The following is a 14,119-nucleotide window of genomic DNA, read 5'->3' as shown; positions in this document are numbered from 1 at the left end:
CATCCACCTCTTGTCTCCTTTCTATCGCAAAGGTGTTGTGAAACTTGGAAAAGGATCAGAAAAGATTTACAAAGCTGTTGCCAGAGTTGGAGGGTTTCAGCTACAAGGAAAGGCTGAGTAGGCCAGGGATATTTTATCTGGAGGGTCATTTTATCTGGAGGTTTATAAAATTATGAAGAGCAAGGATAGGATAAATAGACAAGGTCGTTTCCCTGGAGTCAGTGGCGGGGGGATCTAGAGACATAGGCTTTCAGTGAGAGGGGAAAGATATAAGAATTCTGAGGGGCAACTTTTCCACGCAGAGTGTGGTGCATTTAAGGAGTAAGCTGCCAGAGGAAGTGGTGGACACTCGTACAATTGCAACATTTAAAAGCATCTGGATGGGTTTATGAATAGGAAGGGTTTGGAGAGATATGGGTCAGGTGTTGGCAAGTGGGACGAGATTGGGTTAGGATATCTGCTCCGCATGGACAGGTTTGAGTGAAGGGTCTGTTTCTATGCTGTACATCTATGACTCTGTCTATTTGATTACAGATGCTGTTCCTCTCTCTGAATGAAGATTGAGCTTCACCCCAAACTGCAACTTTCTTCCTCTGTCCAACATCTGTGAGTACAATACTCTCTTTTCTCACCCACTTTTTCAATTTATTTTTCATTCTGGGGTTCAATTGTTGACTTTCAGCAACTGAATGGAAAGAGAGTGAATCCAGGGAGGGACAGACTCTGGAACAGTTGGTCCAGGCCTGTGTCTTGATTGACAATATAGACACTCAGGAGGCTGGAAGAACACAGCAAGCCAGGCAGCATCAGGTGGTGGAGAGGTCGACATTTCAGGTGTTTCTTCCGGATGGGGGATGAGTGTAGAACAAGATGCAGATAAAGGGGTGCCGGGAGCAAGGTGTTGAAGTGGGGATTGGTGAAGACTGAGGGTCCAACCTGATGGTCGATGGGAGGAAGGAATCTGGTTGGTGGCAGGGAAGAGTGAATGGGAGGGGCAGAGGCAGTGAAGGGAGTTGGGGGATGGGAGGGGAGAAATTAGACAACTCCAGGTGGAAGATGAGGTGTTGTTCCTCCAATTTGTGGATTGGATCGTTGTGGCAATGAAGGAGCCCAAAGTTGGTCATGTCAGAAAGGGAGAGGGAAGAGGAATTAAAATGGGCGGTGACTGGGACATCTGGTCAGCCTCTGCAGACCCTCTTGCCCTTCCTTGTTTTAGCAAAATGCAACCGCTGGCTTTTATCCACACCTCTCTTATGCACATACTCTCTGACACACGCACATCCCCAATACTCACCCTCACACAGGCTGATACTCCATAACACACACTTCACCAAGCAAGCACACATGCAAAAACACACACGCACAAACTCACATGGAGACACCTGTGCTGCCCTGCATAGTTTGCAGAAATCTCTTCTCTCCAGAGAATCCCCACAGTGTGGAAGCAGGTTACTCGACCCAACGAGTCCACCCAACCTTCCAGAAAGTCACTCCCCTACCCCCATTTCTCTACATTCACCCCTGACTAATGCACCTCACCTGGACATCTCTGGGCACTATGGGTAATTTGAGCATGGCCAATCCACCCTAACCTGGACAAAGTTAAAAATCACATAACACCAAGCTATTTGGAAGCACTGGCTTTCGGCACGAAACTCTTTCATCAGGTGGTTGTGGAGAATAAGATCATAAGGGACAGAATTTATGGAAAAACATTGCAGTGTCCTGCCACTGAAATGATATATTGAACAAACCTGGATTGTTAAGTCTTCCATCTTTTCAAATGGGTTGCAGGCATCATTAATATGTAAATTTCCAACTTCCTGTAAGGCACTTCTCAACATAACTTAGCTTAAGGTTTTGTAACAAAAGATGACATCTCAGCTCAGACAATACACTAAATGTGTGAGGTCAGAGTCCAAACCTTGAATCAAACTGGTTCTATTTCCAAAGTCAAATTTACAAAATATTATATGTATTGACTGTCTGCAGATTGTGCATTTTTAAGCAAAATAGAATGTATCTGCAAATAAAAATTCACCCCCATGGACTTGTGTGTACGCGAGCGTGAGAGAGAGAAAGTCTACTTCCGTGCTGTACGTGTCTATCTCTATTTGATAAGATGCTTCATATCTGGTGTAAATATTGTAAATCATAGCTGGGTACTAACAGTTCGATGTAAGGGAGAGAGGATCCTCAAGTTGGGCACAATCAGAATCCTGGGAGAGCCCTATTTCTGGTTTGCTTCCTAATGAACAGACATTAAGCACTAGCACCTATTTATTTCTCATGTTGTTTCATTTTTCTTGTTTGATTCCCTGCTATGACGACACTTTTGTGTCTGGTTGGTTGAGAGACTGGGAGATTGTGCATTGGGCTTTGATTGACTGACTGAATATTTTATTGTTCCAGAAGGTGTAAAAAGAGGGGGTGGGGGTCAAAGCTTCAGCAGAAATCCAGTAGAGCTGAGAACAGACTGACATCTAATTCTGTGGGAACAGTGAGATCAGACGACAGAGAAATGAGGACCTGAAATCAGAGCGGACACCAGACTACCCTGTGGTCAGTGCTTTGATTCGCAGTGGCAACCCTCTACCTTTACCTAGCTTCCCATTTGACTACCCCCTAGATATTCAGGATCCAATCCGTCATCCTTAAGCCATGTTTCTGTAAGGAGCCTCAGATCATAATTATTCTCTTCAATGTGTGCAGACAATTCATTTACTTTTGTTACAGTGCAGCACATATTCAGAAACACCACTTTTTGTTTCCATTTTTGCGATCTTCAGAATCCAGTTTTGATTGCTGGTATATTTACTCTCCTTGTCCCTTTCTATCATTCTCTGATGTTAATTTCCCACATCACTACTTTGCTCACCAGCCTTGATTTGGATCGACCAGGCTAAATTGCCCATCATGTCCAGGGATGTGCAGGTTAGGTGGGTTAGCCATGGGAAATGCAGGGTTATTGTTTCATAGTAATAGAAGCAGGAATAGGCCATTTGGTCCATCCAGCCTGCTCTGCATTCATTAAAATAATGGTAAAACTGTCTATCGTCTCAGCTCCTCCTCCCTGCATTATCCAAACTATCCTTAATTAACCTACCTGCAAAAACGTAACCAACTGTGTCTTCAATATACTTAATGAGGCTGTCTCTACTGCTTCCTTGGGCAGGGAATTCCATAGATTGACTACTATCCAGGAAAAATAGTTCCTCCTCATCTCTGTCCGAAATCCAGTCCTCCAAATTATGTGGCCTAGTCTCATCCACCAGCAAAAATGTTTGGATAGGGTAGGGTTTCATCGCTACAATGCAGTGAATTCCCACTTTCCACCAAAGTCCCGTACATAACTGGATCTTAATCTACCTACATCTAGGTGGATAGGCTGGGACTTTTCTCACTGGAGCACAGGAGGTTGAGAGGTAACCTTAGAGATTTATAAAATCATGAGGGGGGGGGGGGTAAATGAGGTGAATGGTGGGTGTCAATCCCCACAGGCGGGGATTTTAAGATTAGAGAGCAAACTTTGAAAGTGAGAGGAGAAAGATTTTAAAAAGACTTGAGGGGCAGCATTATTTTTTTAAAGAGTGGTTTGTGTGTGGAATGAACATCCCGACACAGTGGTGGATGCAGGTACAGTAACAACATTTAAAAGACATTTGGATAAGTACATGAATAGGAAAGGTTCAGAGGGATATGGGCCAAACACAGGCAAGTGTGACTTGTTCAGTTTGAGAACACAGTCAGCATGGATTAGTTGGACTGAAGGGTCTGTTTCTATGCTGTATGACTCTGTAACAGTTCTGTACTGGTCTTGAAAGCCATTTTCTCACCTTCCCCCATAAACATCCTCCTCTTGTTCAAAAATCAGATGAACTCAGCCTTGAATATATTCAATGACCCCCTAACTGCAGGCAGGCATCCCCACTTCTGAACTCAATTCCACTTGCTAATATACCACTTGCATTGCTCGCTGCACCTGACAACTGGCATTGACTGTTATAGAAGGACGCTGAGGCCCCTTTGTACATCCACACGTCATTCCTGATGAAGGGCCTGTGCCTGAAGCGCAACTCTCCTGCTCATCGAATGTTGACTGAGCATTTCCAGCACCACACTTTTCGACTCTGATCTCCAGCATCTGCTGTCCTCACTTTCTCCATATCCCAATATGTCACCATTTAAACAATGCATCTCTTTTCTGCTTTTTTTTTTAAACACAGCAAAGGCTCTAACTTCACATTGGGGTACTGTATTTGCCATGTGTTTGCCAATTGTGGTCTTCGGGAGACAGAGGGTAAACTTGGGGAACGGTTCGCCGAGCATCACAGCGGGGTCTGCAGAGGCCGACCGGACCTCCTAATCACCACCCATTTTAATTCCCCTTCCCACTCCCTTTCTGACATGACCATCTTAGGCCGCCTCCATTGCCACAACAAACCATTCTACAAATTGGAGGAACACCACAACATCTTCCACCTGGGCAGCCTACAGCCTGGAGGACTCAACACTGAGTTCTCCAATTTCAAATAACCTCCTTCCCCACTCCTCGAATCCCTTCCCAGGCTCTTCCCCACCCCTCCCTGCCCCCAACCAGATTCCTTCCTCCCAGTGACCAACCAGTTTGTACCCTTTACTTGTCTCCACCTATCCCCAATTCACCACCCTGCTCCCAGCACACCCTTGTTCTGCAGCTCTTCCAACACCCACCCCCAGTCCTGAACAAGGGTGACACCCAAAGCAAGGAACATGTGCAATGCTTGTTGACACAGAGGAACGTATGCAATATGCTCAGTGGCGATGCTGGCATTATTGACAGATTTTGAAGTGTCCAAATGCCAATAGGAGGAAAAAAAAGGTAGAACCACAACTTTTTTCCCCATCTGGCTCGATATTTTGTGGCTTTTCCATCTTGTCTGGCTGCTCAACTTTCTTATGTCTTTTCCCTTGTGTAGGGGGTGAAGGTCTGCACTAGAGGGCCTAGGTTCAGGGTGAGAGCATAAAGATATAAAAGGTACATAAGGTGCAAGATTTCAATGCAGAGGGTGGTGCGTGAATGGAATGAGCTGCCCGAGGAAGTGGTGGAGGCTGCTACAATTAAAGCACTTAAAAGGTCTCTGGATGGGTATATGTATAGGAAGGGCTTAGAGGCATGAGCCAAGTGCTGGCAAGTGGGACCGGATTAATTTAGGATATCTGGTTGGCATGGACGGGTTGGACCGAAGGGTCTGTTTCCGTGCTGTACATCTCTACCATTCTAAATAATAAAATGTATACTTTGACAAATTACAAACTATATCCATGTTAATAAGGCTCAGTACACCACACACTTCACTAACCATTCTCAACAGGTAATGCCCCTTCAATGACTGAGGAACATCCGCCTCCAGAATGCTCACCGGCTCCTGCCTGCTGTACAGCCGGGCTGTGTGGCCGTGACCCAGCAGCTGCGCCAGGAAGGCGGCGGTGCCCAGTGACGGGTGTCTGCCCCGGGCCGCACGGCGCCATTTTCCTAACGGCCGCCCTCCCGCCGCTTCCCCGCTCGAGCGACTTCTCCTCCCAACCGCCTTCGCCCCCGCGTGACGTCTGCACGGGGGGATGGGCGGGGCCGGGGGAGCCTCACCGTCACCAAGCAACAGCCACCTCGCGCTACAACTGCTGCTACCTGAAGCGGGAAATCTGCATTTTAAAAGGGACATGGACATTTACCGGGCTATTTCTGCAAATAAATGGAAATGGACAAAATTACATTCAAAGGGATGTGGGCACATTCAAAGGGATATCTTAATATGCAAAATGACGCAGTCATATCTAAATTAATCGACATTTCGAAGAGACGTTGCCCTATTTATAAGTAGAAATGATGCTTTAAGAGACAGTCATATCTAAAGGGGTAAAGATACATTATCGAGGGACAAGATTGCGCTTCGAGGAACATAACACATTTAAAGGGCATAACTATATTTGAAGGGGCATTTTTATATTTTAAAAGACACATTGCAATCTCATAATTAAAAGTACATGGTAATATTTAGAAAGCGTGACCATGTTCGAAATAGTGCAGCCACTTTATAAGAAAAGGGATTTGGGCTGGGGCGCGGGGGAGAAGGGGCCGGATTTAATTAAGAAAATAAGCAAGTTATTACGATTTGGAATGATCTTGAAGGGATGATGGCAGCAGTAAGTGGCAAACGTTAATACAAAATTCTTGAAAAGAAAATGATTCCAGATATATGCGGATGCAGGAAAATAATTCAACAAAAGAGCCATTACAAATTTATGGAGCAAACAATATCTTTTTGAGAGATATAAATGGGAGCATCAATATTTAAGTAGGAATTCCAATTTTTGTTCTCCTCCCAAAAATCTGTCTTGTCAGGGTGCAGTGTAAGCCAGTACAATTTGTTATGCCACAGTAGGCCTTACAACTCAACCTCACTGTGTCCTCACCCAATATTCATATGGGTGCTGAGCAGTCAAGCTTTCAAGGGAAAGAGGGGATGATGAAAAATACTGGCTCTGCCAGTGATGCTCACATTCCATGAACAAATAAGTGCTGCACACTACATGTGTCAGAATTAAATGATCAGAAAAATTCTGAACTCACTACAAACAATTTGTGCACAATGCCGTTATTTCTACTTATTCTTATTATTTTGATTGCGATTTAGTCTGTACCAAATTAAGAGCAGCCTTGGTTTACATTTCGTTGGCACTTCTCCATGTTGACTTTCTGTTATCAATATCTCTTTGACATTCTTATATGTATTTAAATTAATCTTCAGATTGTTCACAACTGAATGACATTACCAGACCGAAAATTCACAGCTTAAAAAACGTTTTGGCATTTGAAGAAGTTATTTGGGCAATAGCAATAGCAAATGAAATATCAAAGAAATACAAAGTTATGAAGAGGGTTACATATCTTGTTTAACCAAATGCAATGGCAGTGCAGAGAATTTCAGAAATGCGCAATAAATATTCACAGTGTACCCCTTATTCAACTCATTCAAGAATTTCAAATTGTGTTTGAGGCAATTCAATGGCAAATGGCAACATTTGTTTGTTAATACACTCACCATAAATTGTGAATATGATTTTGATAAAAATAATCTGTTTAATCCCAAATGGAGCAATTAAGTGCAACCATTCACTAAAACAATCATTTTATAAAATCTTTACAAAGGAACTATATTAAACAAAATAGCTTTCCTGGGTGTCAATATTTACAACAGTTATGCAGCTATTATTTGGCAATCGACCAACTAATTGAAATAATTTCAGAATAAATTAGCTGTTTATTATACATTGAGATATTTTAATTAAAATGTCACAAAGGAAATCTTTAATACAAAGCAAAGTTAGATAAAATACAAAAGTATCTTGCAGAATTCACTTCAAATCATATCGGTTGAATCACAAAATGATGATGCTCAATGTACCAAATGATGGACAATCACTGGTAATGATGGAAAAACATTGTAAAGAATGTATATATCTCAATTATATCTTAAATTAATATTTACTCTGCCTTGGACAACAACAACTGAAAAGTTTTTTTGACAAATTGAAAACTACAATAGCAAAGCTTTAGAAAATTCTCCACTGAGCCAAATCTTGAATAAAAGTTTTTTTCAAGAAATCCTTTAGAGATTTCAGGCTTCTCCAGCTTCAATTAGCTGAAGAAGAAAAAAATGCATCTGGTTGGAGACATGAATAGAAAAGAATCAGAGGGCTATGCACTAAATGGGTCACTAGATTAATTTAGGATATTTGGTTGTCTGGACTGAAGGGTTTGCGTCTGTGCTCTACAACTCTATGACTCTATTTCTACATAGTCAGAATCAATTTCACAAAACTAGGATTAGGCCATTCATCCTTTACAGCCTGTCTTGGGCTGTGGCCTAACTACGCACGTTTCAATGCAAGTTTCAGAAAGATTTCAGCAGCTCTTTTTAAAAAGTGAACATGCTTTCAGACTTTAACAATGTTTCTGAATATATCAATGTAACTATTCTCAATGTTAAAGGTCAGCCATTTCAGAATGTCATTTAAACGTAGAGCTTTTCTAACAATAGGTGTGAATTCTGTGTGTCCCAATATCGAGTCAGACTGACATTGTTGTTCGAAAAGCTCTGCATTTAAATGACATTCTTGAAGGTAATTTAAAACAAGTTCTGGGATTAACGTACCAAAGAAGCCCATTCTAAAATATGAAAGATTTAATCTAAAATTGTTCCGTGAAGGACTCCTTTGGCTATAAATTCTGTGATCACTATCTACTGTCCATGACCACCTGATGAAAGAGCAGCACCCTGAAATGGAGTGATCAGTAACAATGTCTCATTTGGATCACCCAAGGTTAGAAATGGAAGCATATCTCTTCAAGGTTACAGTTTGATTTGCCCTTTCAACGTTCTTGAAATTTAAGGTGTTCCATTGTTGGGTTCAATTCTGATCCATTAAAATCAGTATCCAGTCTCATCGGAGTGCAGAACCAACTCAACTGACGGAACAAACAACACAACTTTTCGGTTTGCTTTTTAGATGTGACATCTTCTCCCCCTCCCTCTCTGGTGACCCAACAGGACTACCAGAGCTGGAAGTACCATTCTCGAAATACGATTGCTAACCTACAGTTTTCTTTTAAGGATTTAAAAGCTGCTAGCCTGATCTCGCACAAAGCACAAAAACAGACTGTTCACCCGTGCCTGCGCAGAGGAGAAATTTCAGGAGGAACAGATCACAAAATAACAACTGTTACCAGTCCCACAACACGTGTTTCCTTGGACAAAGTTAAAAATCTCACAACACCAGGTTATAAACCAACAGATTTATTTGGAAACACTAACATTTGGAGAACCGCTCTTTTATCAGGTTGGTTGTGGAGAATGAGATAATGATCATGGAATTTATAGCCAAAGGAGTCCAGTGTCATGGAGATGTGATATATTAAACAATTTTAGATTAAATCTTTCATCGTTTAGAATGGGTTTCTGCTCTTTGGCATGTTAATTCCAGAACTTGTTTTTAATTACCTTCTCAAGAAAGTCATTCAAATGCAGAGCTTTTCTAACAATAGGTATGAATTCTCTGAGTCCCAATATTGAGTCAGATGGACATTTTTCTTCGAAATGTTGTGCATTTAAATTACATTCTTGAGAAGGTAGTTTTTAGATTAGGGTGTAGGTTAGGCTGGATTGGCTATGCTAAATTACCCTTATTGTTCAGGATATGCAAGGTAGGGTGGATGAGCTATGAGAAATATGAAATAAAGGGGTGGGTCTGGGTGGCAATGGTGCTAAATGCCTTCTTAGCCATCCAGTCTACCAGTTATTTGCAGGTTGCATCACTATGTACCTGAACTCTCCCATGTCTCTGTTTTAACTATACAAGTCCTGTCCTTCCTCGTTTTAGCAAAATGCAACTCCTTGCTTTTATTTATACCTCTCTCATATACGCACACCATAACGCTCTCACACACTCAGACTTATAGTCCATCACACTCACACTTTACCAAGCATGCACACATTCTTACATGCACTCTCACACATGTACACACACACTCTCATGCACACTCTCAACGCTATGGAGTGAATTTTTATTGGCAGAATTATATTTGCAGATACTTTCAATTTTCCTCACAAAGCACACAATCTACAGGCAGTCAATCCATGTAATATTTTATATATTCCTACTTTAAAAACAGAACTAGTCTGATTCAAGATTGGGATATGACAGCCTCGAACCTCACAACTTTAATGTATTGTGTGAGCTGAGATGTCACTTTTAAAAAAATAAAAAAAAACATAAGTCATCTCAAGAACATGACTTAGATGTTGTTCTTGGATTTACATATTGATGAACCGAAACCTGCAAACCATTCTAAAAGATATCAGTTGCATGATACTGTGAATTTTGATATAAGATCTGTGTCTTATGATCCTGCTGCACAGCTAACTGTGGAAGGAGCGGCACTCCAAAAGCTAGTGCTTCCGAATAAACCTGTTGGACTCTAACCTGGTCTTGTGTGATTTTTAACTTTATCCACCCCAGTCCAATACTAGCACCTCCCCATCGTTTCTAGTGAACACAGCCCATACCTCCCAGTGCTGCCAGTAAACTTTACAATGCCAATGAAACAACACAGTACCTGTACTCCTGAAAAATTTACAATTTCTAATGATAGCTACCCATTCACTGCTCCATCTGATACACAACATTGAAAACTTAGTGCAGGAGGCGGAAAGAAATGAACAGCTTTAAAACAAAAAACCTCTTGGAGCTCAAAGCTTTCAATGAGAGTCTGAGCCCACGGTAAGTTCAGGCAATCTTTATTGTGACCCAACTTTGTTAAAGCTTCAGATCTCCCAGCAAAAAGGTGTAGAAAAAGTAGCTGCTTTTTAAACAGCTCAAGGTCAAACTGCGCATAATCCTCACTCCCCACCCCTCCACCCATCCCACCTCACTTTCTTTACTATTAGTCATCACCGAGTTGTCCTTTTGTAATTGGATCCTTGGTACAGCCGTAACCTGGGGGAAGTTTTGCCTCACTCAGCAATTTCAACCCATACGCCGTCTCCTAGTAAGTTTCTCCCCGCTCACCTGCCAGGGCCTGAGCGGGAGGGGAGGTGCTGGGCAGTCTAGTGTTAACCACACAGCTGTGGCTCTGGAGTCATGTGCAGGCTGGACTAGTTAAAGGATGCAGCTGGATGACTGAATGAATCCTTTCCCACAATGGCAGTTTCCTTCCCTAAAAAGAGCATGTGTGAATCAGATGGGGCCCCCACACCAAAAACGGTTTCTTCATCAGATTCTGAACTCAAGATGTCTGACCGAATTCCAATTCCGTGATCTGCTGCGGCTGGATTCAAACTCAGGAGTCCCCGGAACTGGGTTGATAGTCCAGTCCCTAATGGCACTCGCTTGTTGCTCCTTCAATCAGCCTGCGATGGCACGTGAACTCGTTGGTGCCTCCGCAGGTGGGAGGAGCGGGTGAAGGTCTTCCCACACTCTGTGCAGCCGAAGGTCTTCTCCCCAGTGTGGATCCGCTGGTGGGTCTGGAGATTGGAGGAATCGCTGAACCCCTTCCTGCACTCAGGGCAGCTGAAGCGCCACTCCCCTGTGTGAATCCTCTGGTGTCTCAGCAGGATGGAGGAATTGCTGAAGGCCTTCCCGCACTCGGTGCAGGGGAATGGTCTCTCCCCCATATGGATCCGCCGGTGGGTCAGCAGAGTGGTGGAACTGCTGAAGGCCTTCCTGCACTCGGGGCAGTTGAAGGGCTTCTCCCCAGTGTGGAGACGCTGGTGCTTCCATAAGTTGCTCACCTGACTAAATCCCTTCCCGCACTTGGGGCAGGTGAACGGCCTCTCCCCTGTGTGGACCCGCTGGTGAGTCAGCAGGTGGGAGGAATTGCTGAAGGCCTTCCCACACTCGGGGCAGCTGTAGGGCCTCTCCCCCGTGTGGACCCGCCAGTGGGTCAGTAGGTCAGAGGAATGTCTGAACGCCTTCTTGCACTCGGAGCAAGAAAACGGCCTCTCGCCAGTGTGGAGTCGCCTGTGAGTCTGGAGGTTGAAGGAATTGCTGAAGGCTTTCCCGCACTCGGGACACGGGAACGGCCTCTCCCCTGTGTGGACCCGCTGGTGAGTCCGCAGGGCAGAGGCCTGGGTAAAGCCCTTCCCACACTCAGGGCAGCTAAAGGGTCTCTCTCTGGTGTGACTCTGCCAATGAGTCTCCAGGGCAGATGGGACATAGAAGCCTTTCCCGCAGTCACCGTACTTCCATGGTTTCTCCACAGGGCGGATTCCTCAGATTTCTCCATGGCCTCAGCTTCAGCCGCACACAAACTCGTGTACAGCCCCTTCGCACCGTGATTTCCTCTTAACAGGCGGTATAGCTGTTACACATTCCACACTCAATGCGCTGCAACAGTAGGTCTCTCATCCAGTCCCACTGATACTGGAAATGTACTCAAACAGGAACCAAAAAGCTTTGCTCCTTCTCACAGAATCGCAGTCAAAAATCGTTTTGGTCCTGATGGATTGAGTGACCGTCAGACATTGACACCAAAGTGAGGACTGCTGACTCTGGAGAGTCACTGTCAAAAAGTACAGCACTGGAAAAGCACAGCATATCAAGTAGCATCCGAGGAGCAGGAGAGTTGACGTTCCAGTTGATTTTGAAACTTCTGTCTATAGATCTTCAAACGCTGTAAAAAGAGAATATAAAAGTCATCACTGTCAGTCCAAGGTAGAAATTCAGAACAAGCGATTCTGCTTTCTGGAGAACATTCTTTTCTTTTATTATTCCACAAAATTGAAAGTGCCATCCCATTCTCTCTCTCCCTCTCTGTTTTCACTCCACTTTAACTAATTCTCGTGAGGGTGCTGATTCAGGATCTGACAGGAGCAGAAAAGCAAAAAAACGTCAAGACTTATCTCTCTGAAACTCCACCTTAAAGTTAATATCTTTCACGTCATTGGCATAATGCTGAGAGTGAGCAGGTCTGATTTGGAAAGCAAAATAAAGTGTGCCAATTCAGGATGAACCTGCAATGCAGCTTCTTGAGGAACAACCTCAAGAAATGGTTAATGTCCCCGGGAAGGGGAGCATAATGAGACATCAAGGTATTAACACCGACACCAGAGAGAGAAACTGAACATACAGATGTGGCAAATGTTAGTGGAATGCCAGAGTCAGAGATATACACACAAAAACAGACAGGCACAGGCACTTCAGTCAAACTCTTCTGGGCTGACCAGATATCCTAAATTAATCTAGTCACATTTGCCAGCACGGGTTCCCTGGCCCTCTGAACCGTCCGTATTGATACACCCGTCCAAATGCCTTTTAAATGCTGTAATTGTACCAGCCTCCACTACTTTCTCTGGCAGGTCATTCCGTACACACATTCACACCCGCCCAAACCTCGTGAAATAGTTGCCTCCTTAGGTCTCTTTTAAATCTCCACGCCCCCTCCCCCGCCGCCCTCACCCTAAACCAATCACCCTCTAGTTCTGGACTCCCCCACCCCAAGGAAAAGACCATGTCTATTTACCCTATCCATGCTCCTTCTGATTTTATAAACCTCTATAAGGTAACCCCTAAGATTCTGGCGCGGGCTGGGGAAACAGCCCCACCCTATCCTTCTGTCCCTCCTCACCCGGGCAATGAAGACACATACCTGAGTTTGCAGAGTCTGCGCCCTCCTTGGATTCACTCCAGTTGCTACCAGTGAACAGATTTTCTCCCTCTTCGATTGAAGAGTTGCCCAGCGAAAGGGTTTTACTCTGAACTGAGCAGAGCCACTTCCGCGTTGTGACGTCATCGATGGATCGAGGCGGCGGAGGGAGAGACAAGAAGGGGAGGAGCGAGCAGCGGAGAGGGGCGGAGCGACGATCGGGGTCAGGGGCGGGGCGATTAGGTGGAGCCAGGGGCGGAGCGAGGTCGGGACAGTGGGAGGAGCACGTGTCGAGCGACGGCCTGCGAGACAAGGCGTGACGAGACGAAGGGGCGGGGCGAACGGCGGCTCCGCACTGCGCCTGCTCCGGATTAACGGCCCGCACTGCCCTGCGCAGTTTGCAAAAATCCTTTCCCTTCAGAGAATCCGCACAATGTAGAAGCAGGTCACCCGGCCCAATGGGACCACACCGACCCTCCGAAGGGTAACCCACCCACATCCATTCCCCTTCCCCCTCCTGCCCGATATTTACCCCCCGAATAGACCTCACCTGCACATACCTGGGCACTATGGGTAATTTAACATGGTGAATCCACCCTAATCTGCACATCCCTGGACCATGTGGGGCAATGTAGCATAGCCAATCCACCCTCACCCTTCACAGATTAACTACTCTCCGGGAAAAACAGCTCCTCCTCATCTCTACCTTAAATCTACTCCCCCTAATTTTATGGCCGAGTCTCATCCTCCAGCAGAAACTACGAGACAGGGCAGGGAGCTGGTGGGCGTGGGTCGGGATGGCATGCTCTTCAGAGGGGTTGAATGGCCTACTTCCACACTGTAGAGATTGAATGATTTACTGCAGTCGCGTTTGCCCCAGATCACAGCACGCAGAACCTCCCACCTTCCACCAAATCAAAAGACAAGTCCCACCCT

General features: G+C 44.7%; 1 protein-coding gene across 1 annotated transcript in view; it reads right to left on the bottom strand.

The window, feature by feature from the left end:
* The window catches only part of LOC148143546 (uncharacterized), a 92,957-nt gene that overhangs the window by 11,504 nt on the left and 67,334 nt on the right, over positions 1 to 14,119 (bottom strand). Inside the window, exon 3 of the mRNA XM_087975237.1 lies at positions 10,978 to 11,721. Within this exon, the coding sequence (XP_087831363.1) occupies positions 10,978 to 11,721 (744 nt within the window). The remainder of the gene's footprint in view (positions 1 to 10,977; positions 11,722 to 14,119) is intronic.

Source organism: Chiloscyllium plagiosum, unplaced genomic scaffold (assembly GCF_037043375.1).
Source record: "Chiloscyllium plagiosum isolate Xiang-an unplaced genomic scaffold, Cpla_swu_hap1 HiC_scaffold_27, whole genome shotgun sequence".
NCBI lineage: Eukaryota > Metazoa > Chordata > Chondrichthyes > Orectolobiformes > Hemiscylliidae > Chiloscyllium > Chiloscyllium plagiosum.
This window is presented reverse-complemented; position numbering and strand designations above follow the sequence as displayed.